This window comes from Dendrobates tinctorius, unplaced genomic scaffold (assembly GCF_039654945.1).
Source record: "Dendrobates tinctorius isolate UK_male_01 unplaced genomic scaffold, ASM3965494v1 ptg000263l, whole genome shotgun sequence".
Classification (NCBI taxonomy): domain Eukaryota; kingdom Metazoa; phylum Chordata; class Amphibia; order Anura; family Dendrobatidae; genus Dendrobates; species Dendrobates tinctorius.
Window position 1 is genome coordinate 7,869,109 of NW_027361930.1, and position 23,014 is coordinate 7,892,122.

Genomic DNA, 23,014 nt, shown 5'->3' on the forward strand with positions numbered 1-23,014 from the left:
ATCTTTATCAGGCCGTGGAACACTAATAAAGGGAACACTAGACACTCTTACTGAGCAGACACATGGATGTTAGTGACCTTCCTATCATTTCTACCTGTTGTTTATTCCATTGGTACAACAGCAGGAGAAATTGAATCACAATCAGTGTTGATTTCACAGAAGTGTGACTGACTTGGAGTTACATTTTGTTGTTTAAGTGTTCTCTCTATTTTTTTTAAGTGTATATATACAGTGGGGAAAAAAAGTATTTAGTCAGTCAGCAATAGTGCAAGTTCCACCACTTAAAAAGATGAGAGGCGTCTGTAATTTACATCATAGGTAGACCTCAACTATGGGAGACAAACTGAGAAAAAAAAATCCAGAAAATCACATTGTCTGTTTTTTTTTTTCATTTTCTTTGCCTATTATGGTGGAAAATAAGTATTTGGTCAGAAACAAGCATTCAAGATTTCTGGCTCTCACAGACCTGTAACTTCTTCTTTAAGAGTCTCCTCTTTCCTCCACTCATTACCTGTAGTAATGGCACCTGTTTAAACTTGTTATCAGTATAAAAAGACACCTGTGCACACCCTCAAACAGTCTGACTCCAAACTCCACTATGGTGAAGACCAAAGAGCTGTCAAAGGACACCAGAAACAAAATTGTAGCCCTGCACCAGGCTGGGAAGACTGAATCTGCAATAGCCAACCAGCTTGGAGTGAAGAAATCAACTGTGGGAGCAATAATTAGAAAATGGAAGACATACAAGACCACTGATAATCTCCCAAGATCTGGTGCTCCACGCAAAATCCCACCCCGTGGGGTCAGAATGATCACAAGAACGGTGAGCAAAAATCCCAGAACCATGCGGGGGGACCTAGTGAATGAACTGCAGAGAGCTGGGACCAATGTAACAAGGCCTACCATAAGTAACACACTACGCCACCATGGACTCAGATCCTGCAGTGCCAGACGTGTCCCACTGCTTAAGCCTGTACATGTCTGGGCCCGTCTGAAGTTTGCTAGAGAGCATTTGGATGATCCAGAGGAGTTTTGGGAGAATGTCCTATGGTCTGATGAAACCAAACTGGAACTGTTTGGTAGAAACACAACTTGTCGTGTTTGGTGGAAAAAGAATACTGAGTTGCATCCATCAAACACCATACCTACTGTAAAGCATGGTGGTGGAAACATCATGCTTTGGGGCTGTTTCTCTGCAAAGGGGCCAGGACGACTGATCCGGGTACATGAAAGAATGAATGGGGCCATGTATCGTGAGATTTTGAGTGCAAACCTCCTTCCATCAGCAAGGGCATTGAAGATGAAACGTGGCTGGGTCTTTCAACATGACAATGATCCAAAGCACACCGCCAGGGCAACGAAGGAGTGGCTTCGTAAGAAGCATTTCAAGGTCCTGGAGTGGCCTAGCCAGTCTCCAGATCTCAACCCTATAGAAAACCTTTGGAGGGAGTTGAAAGTCCGTGTTGCCAAGCGAAAAGCCAAAAACATCACTGCTCTAGAGAAGATCTGCATGGAGGAATGGGCCAACATACGAACAACAGTGTGTGGCAACCTTGTGAAGACTTACAGAAAACGTTTGACCTCTGTCATTGCCAACAAAGGATATATCACAAAGTATTGAGATGAAATTTTGTTTCTGACCAAATACTTATTTTCCACCATAATATGCAAATAAAATGAAAAAAAAAACAGACAATGTGATTTTCTGGATTTTTTTTTCTCAGTTTGTCTCCCATAGTTGAGGTCTACCTATGATGTAAATTACAGACGCCTCATCTTTTTAAGTGGTGGAACTTGCACTATTGCTGACTGACTAAATACTTTTTTTCCCCACTGTATATATATATATATATATATATATATATATATATATATATATATATATATATATATATTGTGTGTGTGTGGAAGGTGAAGGCAACAGCGATTCCAGTGGTGATAGGGGGTCACTGCTCCAAGTGCTCCTAAGTTGGAAGAATGGCTACAACAGATCCTAGGAGCAACAACTGAGCGCTCTGTCCAGAAATGCACAATACTGGGAACAGCTAAGATCCTGCGCAGAACCCTCAAACTCCTAGGCCTCTGGTCGTACAGACCAAAAGTTTGGACACACCTCATTCAAAGAGTTTTCTTTATTTTCATGACTATGAAAATTGTAGATTCACTCTGAAGGCATCAAAACTATGAATTAACACATGTGCTTTGCTCTGATGAGTCCAAATTTGAGATCTTTGGTTCCAACCACTGTGTCCTTGTGCGACGCAGAAAAGGTGAACGGATGGACTCTACATGCCTGGTTCCCACCGTGAAGCATGGAGGAGAAGGCGTGATGGTGTGATGGTGCTTTGCTGGTGACACTGTTGGGGATTTATTCAAAATTGAAGGCATACTGAACCAGCATGGCTACCACAGCATCTTGCAGCGGCATGCTATTCCATCCGGTTTGCGTTTAGTTGGACCATCATTTATTTTTCAACAGGACAATGACCCCAAACACACCTCCAGGCTGTGTAAGGGCTATTTGACCAAGAAGGAGAGTGATGGGGTGCTACGCCAGATGACCTGGCCTCCAGACACCAGACCTGAACCCAATTGAGATGGTTTGGGGTGAGCTGGACCGCAGAGTGAAGGCAAAAAGGCCAACAAGTGCTAAGCATCTCTGGGAACTCCTTCAAGAGTGTTGGAAGACCATTTCCGGTGACTACCTCTTGAAGCTCATCAAGAGAATGCCAAGAGTGTGCAAAGCAGTAATCAAAGCAAAAGGTTGCTACTTTGAAGAACCTAGAATATAAGACACATTTTCAGTTGTTTCACACTTTTTGGTTAATTATATAATTCCACATGTGTTAATTCATAGTTTTGATGCCTTCAGAGTGAATCTACAATTTTCATAGTCATGAAACTAAATAAAACTCTTTGAATGAGAGGGTGTGTCCAAACTTTTGGTTTGTACTGTGTACGTGTGTGTGTGTGTGTATATATATATATATATATATATATATATACACATACACACATAAAAGGTATATTTAATTGAATTAAGTTCCCAAACAAAAAAGGAACACTTTGACATGGCTGGGTGTCACACAAAAGGTGCCAAGTGGGGGCAATACTGATGATAGTAGGCAAAGTGCTGTCAAATTAATGGCACTATATAAGCAAATAAAATAACTGAAATAATTATACAAAATTCATATCATCATTAGAAACTAACAGACTCTGCTTTTTCAGAAAGAGTATCAGAGACTGGTGTTGGAGAAACAGCTAAGGGAAGAAGCAGAGAGAAGTAAAGAAGATCTTGAGAGAAGATTGTTTCAAGTGGAAGAGGAAGCAAGGCAGGCCAACGAGGCTTTGGTAAGAATGCTTCTCTGGGAGTCACCAACATCAACATATGCAACTACCGGTGTAGCAGGCATAGTTGCTGCTACAAGTGCTCAGCAGTTAAAAGGGTTCATCCTCAAAGACAGAAGTGGGCAATTAATTCCTACCTGAGGAACTTTGACAGTAGTGTGGGGCCGGACCAATCGGATGAGCTTAATTCAGCTCAATATTACTTTAATTTTTCTAAAAGCAGTAAATTATACAGTTTTGGTTAAATGTATATACTGGTAAAATTACATGTTACCATAGGTTTATAGTAAAATGGATTAGCAGCTAGTCAACATTTGTTACCCTTACTGCAAAACAAACACATTTTCATTAACATTAAATGTATGTTTTGTTAAAATAAAAAAAATAATGATTGGATTTTAGACCTACCTTCAGTGAGAAAAATTCAGTCTGTCTTGGGCTTGAATAAGTATGTTGAAATCTGGTTGAATGTCTATCAGTAAAGAAGCTGCTTACAAAAAGCAGGTTTTGAGGTTTTGCTGCATTTTTTGCTGCGTTTCTCAGAATCCAAAAGTTAAGCTTGGCTTCCACCACAGAAACATGAACAGAGCTCACCAATGCAAGACATGTGAAACCATAAATTCATTTTTTGAAAAATGGCAATTTAATCAAATTTTTTACTGGAAAAAAGATTTCTATGTCTGAAAAATGAGTAACTATTCTGGACAAAAATGTTCACATGAGTTCATGAGAAAATACACAATTAGAAATGTAGCAGTTTGGGGGGAGGTGAATAGCTCCTGAATAACTTGCCTAAGGGTCCCGTTTCACTTAGCGACGTACCAGCGATCCCGACAACAATACGACCTGGAAAGGATCGTTGGTGCGTCGTTAAATGGTCGCTAGTAAGCTGCCAAACAGGCAGATCTCTTCAGTGACGCAGCAATGATCCGGCGACCCATGTAACGACCTCGCCGGTCATTGGTACCTTGTCACACAGCAGCGTTTCAATTGATTCCCGCCTGCGTCCCTGAGTTCTGCGTCTCCAACGAGGTCGCGCGTCGGCGTCAAACACAGCGGGACACCGACAACGAAAAAATGGCCCAGGACATTCGAGCACGATCAGCAATATCCAGCGGGGGGGGCGGTCGCCGCTGCGTGTCACATGTAGCAAGATCGCTGGCGAGATCGCTGTTGCGTCACAAAATCGGTGACGCTTCAGCGATCTCGCTAGCGATCTCACTATGTGAGAAGGAGGCTTAATACATTGACAGAGCATTGTGTTTATAGAACACTGTTTACTTTCACACCCCCCGATGAAACCTGAAAGATAAGAAAAACAGGTTAGATTATACTCACCGAGGGGCGCGGTCGGGTTCGGTGGGTGTCGCGATCCGGTCCAGCGCCTCTCATCTTCTAGCTATGTCGTCCTCTGGCAGCAGTAAGGAGGCCGCCATCCCTAGAAGATGAGAGGCGCCGGACCGGACCGCGACACCCATCGGACCAGACACCGGGGTGAGTATAATCTCACTTGTTTTTTTTATAAGCCCCTGATGGTGGTGGCCGCAGCTAATAGGGCAAAAAATAGGTGACAGATTCCCTTTAATGAAATTGTGCTAATCCCAGCTGCCATTCTCAACTCCCATGAACCCAAAGACATTATGGTTGAAGCTTGGGAAAATCACAAAAATACAGTGGGTATGGAAAGTATTCAGACCCCTTTAAATTTTTCACTTTGTTTCATTGCAGCCGTTTGTTAAATTCAAAAAATTTAATTTTTTTTCTCATTAATGTACAGTCTTCACCCCTTCTTGACTGTAAAAAACAGAAAAGAAGAAATATTTGCACATTTATTACAATATAAAAACTGAAATATCACATGATCATAAGTATTCAGACCCTTTGCTCAGACACTCATTTAAGTCACATGCTGTCCATCTCCTTGTGATCCTCCTTGAGATAGTTCTACTCCTTCATTGGAGTCCAACTGTGTTTTATTAAACTGATAGGACTTGGTTTGTAAAGGCACACATGTGTCTATAAGACCTCACAGCTCACAGTGCATGTCAGACCAAATGAGAATCATGAGGTCAAAGGACCTGGCCAAGGAGGTCAGAGACATAACTGTGGCAAGGCACAGTTCTGGCCAAGGTCACAAAAGAATTTCTGCACTCAATGTTCCTAAGAGCACAATGGCCTCCATAATCCTTAAATGGAAGATGTTTGGGACCACCAGAGGTCTTCCTAGACCTGGCTGCCAGCCAAATTGAGCAATCGTGGGAGAAGAGCCTTGGTGAGAGATGTAGAGTAGAACGCCAAGATCACTGTGGCTGAGCTCCACAGATGCAGTAGGGAGATGGGAGAAAGTTCCACAAAGTCAACTATCACTGTAGCCCTCCATCTGTTGGGTCTCTATGGCAGAGTGGCCCGACAGAAGCCTCTCCTCAGTGCAAGACACATGAAAGCCTGCATAGAGTTTGCTAAAAAACACATGAAGGACTCCCAGACTATGAGAAATATGATTCTCTGGTATAATGAGACGAAGATAGAACTTTTTGGTGATAATTCTAAGCGGTATGTGTGGAAAAAAAAACAGGCACTGCTCATCACCTGCCCAGTACCATCTCAACAGTGAAACATGGTGATGGCAGCATCATGCATTCTGTATATGATTTTTTCATTTTTATTGCCCAGATGTAGTACTTTACATTTTTCCCTGTTAAAAACCATTCTGTTAGTTGCTGCCCACTGCTCCAGTTTATTTATATCTTTTTGAATCCTCTATCTCTTCTCTAGTATTAGCTATCCCTCCTAGCTTTGTGTCATCAGCAAATTTAGTAAGTTTACCCTGAATTCCTCCATATAAATCATTGATAAAGATGTTGAACAATACAGGGCCCAGGACAGTGTCCTGTGGTACCCCACTTGAGACATTCTTCCAATTGGATGCGCAGCCATTTACAACCACTCTTTAGGTCCGATCACTAAGCCAGCCATGAATCCACCTAAGAGTTGCCTTGTCCATTCCAACATTCCCTAGATCCACCTTCTTCCCCTTGTTGAAGATAGGAACAACATTTGCTCTTCTGGGTCTTCTCCTGTTCTCCAAGAATTTTCAAAGATTATGGAGAGTGGTTCAAAAATTTATTCTCCTATCTCCTTCAGTACTCTGGGGTGTAATTCATCTGGACCTGGAGACTTGAATTCATTAATGTTAGCTAAGTGTTTCCTCACTATCTTTCTGTTTATAGATAGCCTGGATTCTTGTGTTCCTGTAATAGGACAGTGAAGATCAGTTGATGTTACATTTCCTTTCTGAGAGAAAACAGATGCAAAATAGGAATTTAACAGTTCGGCCTTCTCAACATCCTTTCTTACCATTTCATCATTTTCATCCTGTAAAAATCATATAGCATCTTTGACTTTTCTTTTGCTTTTGACATATCCCCCCAATTTTTTTTTTGTTTTGTTTTAAACTTCTTTTTATTGATTTTAAACAAGAAGTAAGAAGATTACATGCGACAAATAAAATACATTTTCCAGAAAATCAAAGCTATCATAGTCCTTCCTTCTGACTCCATATCGGTGTATTTTTATTACCACCTAATACCGTTTGCCACATGGCACATAGGGTGGCAGCGTTTCTTTGAAGTCGTCCAAGCAGAAGGCCAATATCGGATCTTTGTCATACGTTTCATATGAATATGCCAACCTTTGACGCAGTATAAAAAAGATTTTTAAATGAATAAACAGGATAGAGATGAGGGATAGAGTGAAAATCTAGAAAGAAAAAGAATTTGGGGGTAGATTGGGGTGTGGAGAACAATGGAGGTTAGTGTCCAGTCAGTAATGTGTTTCCCTTATCCGCTTAAAGGGGCAACTCCCTCTACCCTCCACAAGCTTAACTTTAAGATAAATAAGAGATGTTCTACTGGGAGTTTAGAAGTTGTAGGTACTCATCTGACTCTCTAAAGAGTATCCACGGCACCCAAACCAGGTTGAACCTACTTAACCCAAAGGTCGTGCTGGCTATTACCTCTTCAATATGGTAGATTTGGTTAACTTTATGTAACCATTCTGCAATAGAAGGACAGGTCTGAGTCAGCCAATACAGAGGAATTAGCATTTTAGCTGCTGCCAGCAAATACATAAGAAGTTTTTTTGTGTTTAAATTGTGCTACTTCACCAGACCAATTCAAAAAGATCAGTCTCAGGGATGGGGGGTCCTGGAGCCGACAAAGTTTTGTCGAAATTTTAAGCAATTTACGCCAAAATGGCTGAATTTTATCGCACTGCCACCAAATGTGCATATATGTACCCTTCTCCCCAAGGCATCTCCAGCAATCCGAGGACGCCTCAGGTTTCCATTTCTTTTTTACGTCAGGAGTGGCATACCACCTAGTAAGGACTTTGTAGGAGTTTTCTTGGATCTTTACACAGCCAGATGGACCATGCAAATTTTTATATATCTTGTCAACCTCCCATTCCTGCAAATCCACACCAAGATCCCCCTCCCACTTTAATATGAACGCTCTTTTGACTGAGGTGGAGTGGGTCAATAGCATCTGATAAAGTTTGCCTAGCACACCTCTAGGTTTGTTTGTCTGGGTCAACATCTTTTCAAATGCCGTCAACGCTCTGAGTGGGAATCCGGATTGTAAATATGATCTGAACGAGTTTTTGAGCCTATTGTAGTGAAGAAAGTTAATGTGGTAGTGCGGGAATTTCACTTGCAGATCCTGCATAGGGAGGATCACTCCATCCTCCATAAAATCATCTAGGTCGTCATCTATCTTGTGCAAAGTTTCTGTAACTCTATTATCCGAACTATCTAGGTAAAGGCCAGGTAGGTCTCTTACCTTTACCAGAGGGGACGGAAGCAGCATCAGTGAGGATGAAAATTTGGACCAGGATAATTAATCAAATTCTTTGTTATTGCATTTTGGGAGGAGACTTTTTAAAAACACCGTAGATGAATGGAGTAAAGTGGCAATTGGGACCGACAATGACTCTTTCGCTATTTCTATCCAGAGTTTGTTTCCCTGTCCCTCACCCAGTCAACCAGAAGAGACAAAGTCGCCGCTGAATGATATTTTTGTGGATCTGGCATTCCCATACCTCCTTTTGTGTTTAGGCAAAGAAAGTGAGTTATGACTTATTCTGGGTTTTAGACCCCCCCATATATATCTTCCTAAAAGAGATGTGACCTTCTGGAAGAACGTGTCTGGAACTATAATTGGTAACATTCTGGAGATATAATTATACTTGGGTAATAGAAATCCTTTGAGATTTTTTCGTCCCATCCATGAGATATAGGGGGCTCTCCACGTCTTAATGGCTTCTAGAGTATTATTAAGTAGGGGCACGAATTTGAGTGAAAAAAGGGAATTCCAATGTGGGCTTAGTTTAATACCTAGATATTTAATATATTCAAAATTCCATCTAATTGGAAAGGCTGCTTTCAGATTTTGGACTACTTTAGGTCTTATGTTTATTCCCATCGCCTCAGATTTCTCTAAGTTGATCTTGAAGTTCGATAGCTCTCCAAAAGCCTCAAACTTCTCTAGTACCGCTGGGATTTCTCTCACCGGGTCTGATAGAAGCAAGAGAAGATCATCTGCAAACCCCGCCACTACATGTGAGGTGCCCACAATCCTAATGTCCTCTACTGTCGGGTGTTGTCTAATACTCTATATTAAAGTCTCAATAGTTAAGACAAACAACGCTGGTGAGAGAGGGCAGCCCTGACGTGTGCCATTTTTTATCTCAAAGGGGGGCGAAAAATCCCCATTTACTCTTACTTTTGCGGATGGAGATTTGTACATTTGAAAGATGGCCTCAATAACCATCGGGGGGAAACCAAAACTTCTCGGGGTCTCATGCATAAATGTCCAGTCCACCCTGTCAAACGCCTTCTCTGCATCGGTACCCATCAAGACTAGGGGCTTATGATGGTTATGGGCATGTTGCATCAGGTATAGTACTCTCAGGGAGTTATCCCTACCCTTTCTTCCTTTCACAAAGCCAACCTGATCCGGAGAGATGAGTGTGTCCAGGACCAGGCTATCCCTCGTGGCCATCATCTTTGCGAATAGTTTTAGGTCATTATTAAGAAGTGAAATCGGTCTATAATTACTACACAACTCGGGGTCTCTGCCCTCTTTGTGTATTAATGTAATGTGTGCTTCCAAGGTTTGTCTCTCAAAAGTTTCACCCTTCAAGATATCATTACACAACTTTAACAAATGCGGACCCAACGTCTCCCAGAAAGTCTTATAATAGGATGTCGGAAGGCCATCTGGACCCGGGCTCTTGCCCATAGGACAGCTCGACAGGGTGGGCTGGAGCTCCCTGAGCGTAAAAGGGGCAGACAGGTCCTGTCGCTGAGATTCAGATAAAGTTGCTAGTTTTAAATTTTGTAGGAATTCTTGTATACTAATTAGTCTTTTTTCTAATTGTTCTACACTCTCTCCCGGTCTTAAATTGTACAGGGCTGAATAGTATTCTTTAAAGGCGGAAGCTATTCCATCTGGATTTGTGATTTTTGACACCATCAGGGCGTTTAACCATATAAATAAGAGATTTAGATTTACGTTTTTTGATCATAGTTGTCAAGAATTTTGTCATTTTATCCCCATGTGCAAATATTCTGTTTCCACCTGGTGTAGATTATTAACGATTCTTTGTTTAGTAAATCTCTAAGAGATTGTCTCCTCTGAGTGAGCAGGTTTAAAGTGCCAGGGTCCAGAGTCGCCTTATGGTCTTTTTCTAGTGTTTGAATTTCCTTATGTAATGTCTCAATTTTTTCTTTTCCGTTTTTGTTCCTATGCGAGGCCATAGAAATAATTTCACCTCTGACTACGGCCTTGTGAGCCTCCCAGATAGTTGAGAATTTGAAATTTTCACTCAGATTGAGCTCAAAGAACTCCTGGATTTTATTTTTTATTTTATCTCTGGAAGACTCATCCGCAATCGGAGTTTCATTCAGCCTCCAAGGGCTATTACTTGGTCTATGGCCTATCATAAGTTTGTTCAGTAAAATAGAGTGATTGGAATGTACGCTCGAGATTATTTGTGAATCCCTCAGATATGCAGATGTTTGGAATCGAACGAATAGATAGTCTATTCTACTGTAGGACGATTGTGCCTGCGAGAAATGTGAAAAGTCGCGTGCCATAGGGTTAAGGAATCTCCAAGTGTCAATTAATTGATGGAGATGTAGGGTTGTTCGAATACGTGTTAATGCGTTTTTTGAGATGTTAGACTTCCCTGTAGAGGAGTCTATTTGCGGCTCAACAGGGACATTCAGATCTCCCCCAAAATCAAAGTTCCCTCTGTAAATTGACTTGTCTCTCTCATGATTCTAGAAAACCAGGTGTCTTGTTTTACGTTAGGGGCATATATACAACCTATCGTGACCAATTTATGTGCCAAAACTCCCTTTATGAAAATGTATCTACCATCTTTGTCGTGGAGCTGATCAAGATACTGAAAGGGTGTATTCTTTGCAAGAGCAATTGCTACTCCTCTTCCCTTCCTAGAAGAGGAAAATGAGTGAAACCATGTGTTATAGTAGTGTTTCTCAAAACACGGGGTCTTTTTCTGGATGAAGTGGGTCTCTTGCAGGAGTGCAATGTCAGTCCCTAATTTCTTAATGTGTGCCAGTACCTGTGCTCTTTTAACTGGTGCGTTCAGTCCTCTTACGTTGTATGATGCAATTGTTGTCCCTTGCATTCGGTTTGCCATGTCAGGTCAATGGATACCAGGGCTCGGGATGGGATAACAGATGAGTTGCCGACGGACAAGGGAGAATTTGTGAAAGGAAAGAAAGAAAAGCAAAAGACAGAAACATTAACATATAATCAACAACAGGGGCTGGTTGCCCCAAATTAGCAACTTTTTTTGATCTCACCGAAATTGCAGATGCCATTATAAACATCATCGGGGGGTATAATGTAATGAAACATAACTAAATTATCCTATTGTTCCATGTGAAGGCGGGATAATCCTAATGGATCATCTAAGAGGTTGCGTGCCAGGAGAGTCCAGGAACAAGAGTCATTGATAAAATCAGTGGAGGGGTTTTGTCTCCCTGCTTGTCGTCTTCTGTTTCTTTGTTCTTTGGAGTTACCTACTTTTTTCCAAGGTTGTTGTAGTGCCGGGTCTGGGAGGCTAAACTCGGTGTGGGCAAGGCGAAGATCCGGTATCTGGTCCAGTTGTATGTCCAACTCTGTGCACACCTTGACAATATCAGGGGATGACTTAACAGTAAGTCTTTTGCCGTCTGCGGTGATGAAGAGGCCAAATGGGAAAAGCCATCGAAAAAGAATTTGTCTCTGTTTGAGAGCATCTGTAAAAGTTTCAGCAGATATCTTTTGGACAAGGTTGATGGTGTCAGGTCCTGAAAAACCCGGATTTTAGAGCCTTTATACTCCAGGGTGTCAAGCGACCTTGCCTTTTTGAAAATCTTTTCTTTCATGCGGAAGTCCAAAATTCTACAAATTGTATCTCTTGGGAATTCCGATTGTTTGGGCTTGGGTTTTAATGCCCTATGTGCTCTCCCAAGGACCAGCCCCTTTAGCTCTTCCGGGTCCAGCATCGGTAGAAAAAGGTCATGGAGAATTGCTGGCATGTCTTCTTGGACCAGGGCTTCTGGGACTCCCCGAATTCTGAGATTGTTCCTTCTGTTTCTATTTTCGATGTCTTCCATCGCAGTATAAAGGGAGTTGATATGATCCCCCCAAATTTTTTTTTTATTGCTTTTGACGTCTCTTGCAAGCCTTAATTAATTCATTGTCATATTTAGCTAATCTGATTCTTGCCCTGCAGGTTCTGCAGACAGCATTATATTCTTGTTTAGATATGCCTCCCTCTTTCCATTTGATAAACATGTCTTTCTTCCTTTTTAGCATGTGCTTAAGTTCTGTGTTCATCCATCCTGGTTACCTTAAATGCTTCCTATTCTTCCCTCTTTTTGGAATTGTTAACGGTTGTGCTTTGAGAATCTCATTTTTCAAGATTTCCCATCCTTCCTGGATATTTTTGTCCTTAAGGATATCCAGTCATTGGATCTCTCCGATTCTCTTTCTGTCTTAAAATCTGCCTTTCTGAAATCTAACCTTGACATCTGAGTATTCACAGGTCTTCCTCCTCTAGTTATCCAAAATTATCTAAAATAGCATGGTCTCTACCTCCTAGGGTCCCTAATAATGTTACTAATAAAAGTCCCCATACAAAGACCAACACAAATATTAGTGACCATATAGTGGTAGATACCAGTCCTGCAGAACATATAAGAGGTTTCAGTACAGTTATAGATGATGACTTACAGCTGACTTTGTTTATGATGGAGTCATTCACTTTTCCCGTCTTTTCCATCTGGCCCAGAAATTCATGACAAATTCTTCTAGCCAGGACCACCCATAGGCCTCAATTTAGTTTAGAACATGCCCCATAAACCTCTATATAGTATAATGCACTCCCCAAAGGCCTCTATATAGTTTAATGCACTCCCCATAGTCCTCCATACAGTATAATGCACTCCCCATAAAAAATAAATATAGCCGACATATGACGGGCAGGGCGCGCGTGCTGGCACTGCCCACTCTCCTGCTCAAGGGCCCCTTTGCGGCCGAGTGACAGTGCAGGGAGACAGAGTCTCCTTGCTCTGCCGCAGAGTGTAACTGTATAGGCGCGTTGCACACGCCGATACAGTTAAAGTAGCATAGCTCCGGTGGGGCCCCTAAGAGCGTGTGGCCTTGGTCGACTGCCCTGTCTGCCCCCCTGGTAGCTACACTACTGTCACTGCATGTACTATGAACACTGCAGGTAGAGGGAGAAACTAATTTAACCCCTTCATGACCAAGCCTATTTTGACCTTAATGACCAGGCCATTTTTTGCAATTCTGACCAGTGTCCCTTTATGAGGTAATAACTCAGGAACGCTTCAATGGATCCTAGCGATTCTGAGATTGTTTTTTCGTGACATATTGGGCTTCATGTTAGTGGTAAATTTAGGTTGATAATTTTTGCGTTTATTTGTCAAAAAAATCAGAAATTTGGTGAAAATTTAGAAAATTTTGCAATTTTCAAATTTTGAATTTTTATTCTGTTAAACCAGAGAGTTATGTGACACAAAATAGTTAATAAATAACTTTTCCCATATGTCTACTTTACATCAGCACAATTTTGGAAACAAAATATTTTTTTGTTAGGAAGTTATAAGGGTTAAAAGTTGACCAGCGATTTCTCATTTTTACAATAAAATTTACAAAACCATTTTTTTAGGGACCACCTCACATTTGAAGTCACTTTGAGGGGTCTATATGGCAGAAAATACCCAAAAGTTACACCATTCTAAAAACTGCACCCCTCAAGCTACTCAAAACTACATTCAAGAAGATTATTAACCCTTCAGGTGTTTCACAGGAACTAAAGCAATGTGGAAAGAAAAAATGGACATTTTAATTTTTCCAACAAAAATTTTCTTTTAGCATCAATTTTTTCATTTTCACATGGGAAACAGGATAAAATGGATGCTAAAATTTGTTGGGCAATTTCTCCGGAGTACAACGATACCTCATATGTGGTCATAAACCACTGTTTGGGCGCACGGCACGGCTCAGAAGGGAAGGAGCGCCATTTGACTTTTTGAATGGAAAATATGCTGGAATATTTAGCGGTTGCCATGTCGTGTTTGGAGAGCCCCTGTGTGCATAAACATTGGAGCTCCTCCACAAGTGACCCCATTTTGGAAACTAGACCCCCCAAGGAACTTATCTAGATGCATAGTGATCACTTTGAACCCCCAGGTACTTCACAAATTGATCTGTAAAAAAAAACAAACACTTTTTTTTCACAAAAATTTTCTTTTAGCCTCAGTTTTTTCATTTTCACATGGGCAACAGGATAAAATGGATCCTAAAATTTGTTGAGCAATTTCTCCTGAGTGCACAGATACCTCATATGTGGTCATAAACCACTGTTTGGGTGCACGGCATGGCCCGGAAGGCAAGGAGCACCATTTGACTTTTTGAATGGAAAATTAGCTCCAATCGTTATCGGACACCATGTCGCATTTGGAGAGCCCCTGTGCACCTAAACATTGGAGCTCCCCCACAAGTGACCCCATTTTGGAAACTAGACCCCCTAAGGAACTTATCTAGACATGTAGGGAGCACTTTGAACCCCCAAGTGCTTCACAAAAGTTTATAACACAGAGCAGTGAAAATAAAAAATAATTTTTTTTCCTCAAAAATGATTTTTAGCACACTATTTTTAATTTTCACAAGGCTAACAGGAGAAATTGGACCACAAATCTTGTTGTCCAGTTTGTCCTGAGTACGCTGGTACCCCATATGTGGGGGGGAACCACTGTTTGGGCACACGGCAGGGCTCAGAAGGGAAGGAGCGCCATTTGACTTTTTAAAATGCAAATTACTTCCAATCGTTAGCGGACACCATGTTGTGTTTGGAGAGCCACTGTGTGCCTAAACATTGGAGCTCCCCCACAAATGACCCCATTTTGGAAACTAGACCCCCTAAGGAACTTATCTAGATGTGTAGTGAGCACTTTGAACCCTCAAGTGCTTCACAAAAGTTTATGACGCAGAGCCGTGAAAATAAAAAAAAATTTTTTTCCCTCAAAAAATTATTTTTTAGTGCGCAATTTTTTATTTTCACAAGGGTACCAGGATAAATTAGACCCCAAAATTTGTTGTCCAGTTTGTCCTGAGTACGCTGGTACCCCACATGTGGGGGGGAACCACTGTTTGGGCACACGTCGGGGCTCGGAAGGGAAGTAGTGACATTTTGAAATGCTGACTTTGATGGAATGGTCTGCGGGTGTCATGTTACATTTGCAGAGCCCCTGATGTACCTAAACTGTGGAACCCCCCCACAAGTGACCCAATTTTGGAGACTAGACCCCCCAAGGAACTTATCTAGATGTGTGGTGAGCACCTTGAACCCCCAAGCGCTTCACAGAAGTTTATAACGCAGAGCCGTGAAAATAAAAAATATTTTTTTTTCCACAAAAAAAAAATGATTTTTAGCCAGCAGTTTTTTTTTCACAGGGGTAGCAGGATAAATTGGCCCCAAAAGTTGTTGTCCAGTTTGTTCTGAGTACGCTGATACCTCATATGTGGGTGGGGACCACTGTTTGGGTACACGTCGGGTCTCGGAAGGGAAGTAGTGACATTATGAAATGCTGACTTTGATGGAATGGTCTGCGGGCATCATGTTACATTTGCAGAACCCCTGATGTACCTAAACTGTGGAACCCCCCACAAGTGACCCCATTTTGGAAACTAGACCCCCCAAGGAACTTATCTAGATGTGTGGTGAGCACCTTGAACCCCCAAGTGCTTCACAGAAGTTTGTAACGCAGAGCAGTGAAAATAAAAAAAATTTTTTTTTCCTCAAAAAAAATGATTTTTAGCTAGCAATTTTTTTTTTCACAAGGGTAGCAGGATAAATTGGACCCCAAAAGTTGTTGTCCAGTTTGTCCTGAGTACGCTGATACCCCATATGTGGGGGATGACCACTGTTTGGGTACACGTCGGGGCTCGGAAGGGAAGTAGTGACATTATGAAATGCTGACTTTGATGGAATGGTCTGCGGGCATCATGTTACATTTGCAGAACCCCTGATGTACCTAAACTGTGGAACCCCCCCACAAGTGACCCCATTTTGGAAACTAGACCCCCTAAGGAACTTATCTAGATGTGTGGTAAGCACCTTGAACCCCCAAGTGCTTCACAGAAGTTTAGAACGCAGAGACGTGAAAATAAAAAATATTTTTTTTTCCTCAAAAAAAATGATTTTTAGCCAGCAATTTTTTTTTTCACAAGGGTAGCAGGATAAATTGGACCCCAAAAGTTGTTGTACAGTTTGTCCTGAGTACGCTGGTGCCCCATATATGGGGGGGAACTATTGTTTGGGCACACGTAAGGGCTCGGAATGGAAGTAGTGGCGTTTTGAAATGCAGACTTTGATGGAATAGTCTGCGGTCGTCATTACGTTTGCAGAGCCCCTGATGTGCCTAAACAATAGAAACCCCCCACAAGTGACCCCATTTTGGAAACTAGACCTCCCAAGTAACTTATCTAGATGCCTGGTGAGCACTTTGGACCCCCAAGTGCTTCACAGAAGTTTATAACGCAGAGACGTGAAAATTATAAAAAAAATTTTTTCCACAAAAATATTTTTTTAGCCCCCAATTTTTTATTTTCCCAAGGGTACCAGGAGAAATTAGACCCCCAAAGTTGTTGTGCAATTTTTCCTGAGTACGCTGATACCCCATATGTTGGGGTAAACCACTGTTTGGGCACACGTCGGGGCTTGGAAGGGAGGAAGCACCGTTTAACTTTTTGAGCGCAAAATTGGCTGGAATCAATGGTTGCACCATGTCGCGTTTGGTGACCCCCTGATGTGCCTAAACAGTGGAAACCCCTCAATTCTAACTCCAGCCCTAACCCCAACACACCCCTAACCACAGCCCTAACCCCAACACATCCCTAACCCTAATTCCAACCCTAACCATAACCCTAACCCCAACAGACCCCGAACCCTAATCCCAACCCTAACCATAACCCTAACCACAAGCCTAACCCTAATTCCAACCCTAACCCTAATTCCAACCCTAACCCTAATTCCAACCCTAACCCTCTTTCCAACTCTAACCCTTTCCAACCCTAACCCTCTTTCCAACCCTAACCCTCTTTCCAACCCTAACCCTCTTTCCAATCCTAACCCTAACCCTCTTTCCAACCCTAACCCTCTTTTCAACCCTAACCCTAACCCTCTTTTCAACCCTAACCCTCTTATTCAACCCTAACCCTCTTTTTAACCCTAACCCTCTTTTCAACCCTAACCCTAACCCTAACCCTCTTTTCAACCCTAACCCTAACCCTAATGGAAAAAAAAAAAAAAAATATTATCTTTATTTTATTAGTTCTGCCTACCTATGGGGGTGATAATCGGGGGGTTTATTTACTTTTTCTTTCATTTTGATCACTGTGAGAGTGATCAAAATGAAAGAATGGAATCTGCAGCCGGCAGATTCGGGCGGGCGCACTGCGCATGCGCCCGCCATTTTCAAAGATGGCGGCGCCCATCATCCGGACCCGAGGGACACCGGGAGGGACGGGGGGACACCGGAGGTACCGGGGGGGTGAGGGGGGGATCGGAGGCTGGCGGGGAGCAGAGGGAATGGGAGGGGGGCAGATGATGACAGCGGCGGCAGATCGCCGCTGTCATTCAGTTGCGGGGGGGCGATCGCCGGTGGGGGGGGGGGGTGGAATCGGTGTCTCCAGCCATGTCCGATGCTACAGCAGCATCGGACATGGCTGGATTGTAATACTTCATCAATTTTTATTGATGAAATATTACTATCGCTCTGATTGGCTGTTTCACTTTTAACAGCCAATCAGAGCGATCGTAGCCACGTGGGGGCGAAGGCACGCCCCCTGTGGTGAATTACAAAGCCCCCTGTATCTGCGGGTCGGGTGACCTTTCAGTGACCCCGGTCACCCGACCCGCAGGGGGGCTTTGAAGTCATGACGCCACATAGGCGTCACTGGTCAGATTTGAACCAGGTTTCATGACGCCTATGTGGCGTCATTGGTCGTGAAGGGGTTAAAGTCTTCAAGTCGCCTTAAAAATTCCTCAGGCAGTGCTGCTAACATGGATGAGTACCTGATGCAGTGATCAGCTGATGGTGTGGCTCCTTTTAATGTTGGCAAGTGGGTAAGAATGCTGTCATCCATTTGGCTTAAAAGAAATTGCATCTTTCTCATGACTGTCTTCACCAAGCTATACATTTTCATGTACAGAAAAGCTTTTGCATTGTAGTTTGGTATTTAGTGCATTCATTAGTGTACAGTAGTTACATCAACAAATCCAAAATCTGCGATCCAGTAAGCATCTGAAATCTCTCGCATGTCATACCCTTTCTTCTCACTGAAATTTTGAATCCCTACAGTCTCAAGTCTCATACTGTTTAGCACTGTGCCCAGTCTGAGCCATCTGACAGCTGTGTGGTAGTCTATAGCTGATGTTCAGTCTTATGCTCTTCCAAAAGTGCAACGTACTGTCTGTGATTCGAAACTCTTGCCTTGATGAAGTTAACTTTTTTGGTAGTTAAAACTTCAGCAATATGGTTAATATTAGCACTGACTTCACAGCTCCTCCTGATGAATAATGCAATCTAAAATACAAATTTCTGTTCAGGTTTAATTTTAGTCACTTTATCCTGCATCCGTTTCAGATGCCCAACATTTTCCCTGTCAAATTTCGAGAACCATCCGTATTACCACCTGTTAGTTTGCCCCATTTCAGCCCCAGCTTGTCCAAACATGCATCTACTTCCGTGAACAAATAATTCCCTGTTGTTGTCCAGTTCATGGACCGCATTGCTGCCATCTCCTGCATAATCTTAGTTATTTGGTATTCCTCGTATAAAGATGAGCAACTTGGCAATGTCCTCACTTCTTGTTATGATTCTTCTGGGGAGGGGCACATTTTCAAATGTCTCTTTTCAGGGCACATTAGCTCTGCAGACTCCACCATGGCTTACTGTTTTTTGCAATTTTGTGGGGTAGCACATAACTGGTCTTGATAGCTGCATCTCTGGATCTGTGAAGCCTGGTAAGAAGTCCTTGTTGGTTTTGCAGCTTAGAATGCCAAACATCAGATGTCCATTTCCACTCTGCAACACTCATGGTGCTATATTTCTCAGCATGTTTTATTACATAGGGTTGATTTACATTTTAATCTTTAAAGACCGCGACCTGTTCTCCCCAAACTAAGCACATGGCTCTACCACTGACTTCATTAAATAAATACTTTGAAGTCCATGTCTTGTTAAAAACTCAACATCCTGTATCAATCTTTCTTTTTTTAGTGTGAGCTGACTTTTTTTTTTTAACTAATTGAGCATCTCTAGACTTGTATCACCTTTCCCAGATAACTTGACATATATATATATATATGTCAATAGGACCTTTAGAAATATATTTACTTAGAAAATTGGTGACGTGTTCAATACTTATTTCACCCGCTGTGTATAATTATCATTCTAGTTTTTATCACAGTAATAATAATTGCAGCAGTAATCATTTGGCAGATAACTTTACCTCATCCCCATAATTTATTATTATAATAGTTTTTATTTTTATAGCACCAACATATTTCATAACCCTTTACAATTCACATGGTACTTATACAAACAAGGCAAGACATTACAGTGTAACACATAGTTCAACGCAAACCAAGAGGAGTAAGGACCCTGCTCCCAAGCTCACAATTTATTGTTATTTCTATTGTAAACTACAGTTCTAATCATAGTACCTGTAAACCCCCTTATTAGTATGATGAATGACATGCCCCTGGCATGCCAAGCTTATATTCAAATACCGTGGTCCTTATCGAAGTAGTCTACCATTCAGGTAGTGTTACGGAAGAATAGATGTATACTATTTGTTTCACGCTTCATTGACCTCTGTGAAGAACATCAACCGTAGGATCATGCTGTGCATTGAGTTATGTGAAACCTGTTATTAAAACATAAATATGAAAACAATGAATATGCCGATACTCCTTTTGAGCCACACTAGCTCCATATTGAAAAGTAAAACTTAAAATAAAAATAATAGTAAAACACCAATGTTTGCACAAGGCTGTGACATGTAAGAAAAGATATAGGGCATAATTCCCATGTGTATCCATGCATTCTACATATGACGTGTATGAGGCCCAATATCTTTCTCAAATCTTACCTTGGACCTGCCTTTAAAGGGAACCTGTCAGCAGTTTTGGCCGATATAAGATGCGGCCGCTGCTTTTCAGGGCTTATACACAGCATTCTATAATGCTGCAAATAAGCTCCCAGTCTGACCTGATAGTGAAGAAAAATAAGTTTTATTATACTCACCCAGGGAACGGTCCGGTGTGATGAGTGTCGCAGGTCCAGGTCCATCGCCTCCAATTTTCTTGCTACACCGCCCTCCTGCTTGCTTCATGGGTCCCCGGCATCGTGCTCCTGCGCAGGCGTACTTATCTGCCCTGTTGAGGGCAAAGCAGATTCCTTCAGTGTGCAGGCGCTGGGTCTCTAACCTTTCCCAGCGCCTGTGCACTGCAGTGCTTTGCTCTGCCATCATCATGGCAGATAAGTATTCCTGTTCAGGAGCGCGATGCCGGCGAGCAATGAAGCAACAGGAGAGGGGCGTCGCAAGAAGATTGGCGGCATTGGACCCGACCCCACGCAGGTGACTATCATAAAACTTATTTTTCTTCACTTGCAGTTCGGATCGGGGGCTTATCTACAGCATTACAGAGTGCTGTAGATAAGCCCTGAAAGGCGGTTGCCGTATCTTATATTGGCCAAAACAGCTGACAGGTTCGCTGTAATAAAACTATACCTCAGTTTTTTTTATATCTGCTGCACAGAAGTGTAGTGGAGACTAAAACTATCGGCTGCATAGGCAGAGCGGGGGTGAATGCACTCTGTGTGCAGTGGTAAGGTGGGAGGCAGGCACGCTCACTGTGAGCAGAAGTCAGGCACATACTGTGTTCACAGTGTACTGTGTTCCTCTGACCTGTGTCTGTACATATCTACGCTAGTCGGTTGCACACAGCAATGGATGCTCTGCATAAAGCACCGCCCTCCACTTCACTCTTTTCTCTGCCCTCCCCAACACCCTTCTCACTGCTCTCCACATCGCCACAAGCACTACTCTCAAAATAGCTCATACTGCTGGAGCATTTCATTCTGGTCTCTTTGTCTGTGCCTTTTCGTGGGCCGGTGTCATGGACGTGGTTTGTGGAACCACTGTGTCATGGACCGTGGAGAGCCTGGAGGGGCGTGACTAGGCGAACACCTGACTGTCCACTAGAGCCTCTGATGGTGATGTTAGACTTGGCTCCCGATGATCGCCAGGTGCCACTCCAGGAAAGACCAATGGTCACGCAGCAGCTGGACCTAGAGGACAGAATGGAGGGAACAGCTGGCAGGGTTTGTTTTAGAATGCAACAGACAGTTCACATCAGAGTGCAGCAGACAGAGTTTGCACCTGAGTGCAGCGGATCGGGTTTGTATCAGACTGCAGTAGGCAGTGTTTGTATCCGAGTGCAGCAGGCAGGATCTGAATCAGAGTGCAGCAGGCAGGGTCTGCATTAGAGCGCAGTGTGTCCTGGTATGAAACCTTACACAACTTACACTGCGAAACAGGAAGGTTGCTCAGGCACCTTCTCAGTGGGGAGGAAGCAATATATACATAATGTCCCACAGCTGTTGGCTGGGGAGGAAATAGCAAGTGCATGCGGGAACACTTTAAGAGGGCGGGTTGCACACACGTGTGCCCTAAGGACATGGCTAGAGGACCTGCTGGAAGCATGCGGAGCATGGGGAAGGGAATATCTGACTGCAGCACGGGTAAGTGAAGAGATGTGCCAGGGACCCTGCCTGTCAGAGCAGGACTCCGACGTGGTGGTAACAGCCAGACAGATAGGGCAAAAGGGCTGGATGTGCCTGCGGGCCGTACTTTGCCCAGAACTGGTTTAAGAGATAGTGGAATTGGTGGTTTTATAGTACTTCATTCCATATTTAGCTACAGTGCCTGACCACAGGCATAGCTAGGGGTTCAGCCTCATCATGGGTGTAAGGGAACCTGGCCAAATGTCAGCTCTGTTACTGGAAAAGAAGACCAAGATCTATACTACCACCAAATGTTTACCATATAGTGGTAGATACCAGTCCTGCAGAACATATAAGAGATTACAGTACAGTTATAGATGGTGACTTACAGATAATGTTCTTTCTTATGGAGTCTTTCATTTTTCCAATCTGGTCTGGGCAGAAATGACAACTTCTCCAGCTGAGACTCGTCTGCAGAGATTACAACAAACACACATTCAACCTCTCATATATTCAGCACTGTCTGCATCTGTTCCCAACCTGCACAAACTCCTTATCCTGCTGATACCCCAATACTGAGCCGCTGCTGCCATGTCCCTATTATTACACCAGCGGCAAGGCAACACTCTGTCATAGCACCGACCCAGGCACAGAATGTCAGAGTCTTGGTGCGATGACGTTGCCGGTCCGGCAATCTGATGTCCTGTGCATGCGTTGGTGGCAAGCTGTTTTGTAGACCGCAGGCTTAAAGTGATCTGCGGTGTATAGAACAGGGAAAGTGGTAGTGCAGGGAGACCGTGTCTCCCTGCTCTTTCACTGGGCTTAACTGTATCGATGTGCTGCACACGCAGATTAACTAGGGTAGCGTAGCTCTGGGTGGGCCCCTCTGAGCACATGGCCCTGGGCAACCGCACCCTCTGCCCCCTGGCAGCTATGGTACTGTGCCTGACGATTACTTGATAACCCCTCAGAAAATAATCCTAATGTATTCTGGATCAGCTTGCTTAAATTGTTTGGTTTGCTATGTTTTATAGCTCCGATCTAATGAAGCAGCCGAGTTACTAGCTGAAAAGGTACAGATTGCAGAGGATGAAGCAAAGCTACTAGCTCAGGACGCAGTGGAAGCTAGGCATGAACTTCAACGCCTTGAGTTGGCAGTGCTCACAAGTAAGGATGAGGTGCGGATGATGGAGAAAAAGATGAGGGAATGTGATATGCTCACCAAGAAACTACTCCAGGATTCTGGCCGAAGGTACTTTTATGGCTTTA

At 42.9% G+C, this 23,014-nt stretch overlaps 1 protein-coding gene across 2 annotated transcripts in view; it reads left to right on the forward strand.

Moving 5' to 3' along the window:
- Positions 1 to 23,014, forward strand: part of LOC141069426 (merlin-like) — a 120,575-nt gene that overhangs the window by 81,211 nt on the left and 16,350 nt on the right. For both annotated transcript variants that reach the window (XM_073558951.1, XM_073558952.1), the window contains 2 exons: positions 3,232 to 3,354; positions 22,780 to 22,997. In XM_073558951.1, coding sequence (XP_073415052.1) covers positions 3,232 to 3,354; positions 22,780 to 22,997 — 341 coding nt within the window. The remainder of the gene's footprint in view (positions 1 to 3,231; positions 3,355 to 22,779; positions 22,998 to 23,014) is intronic.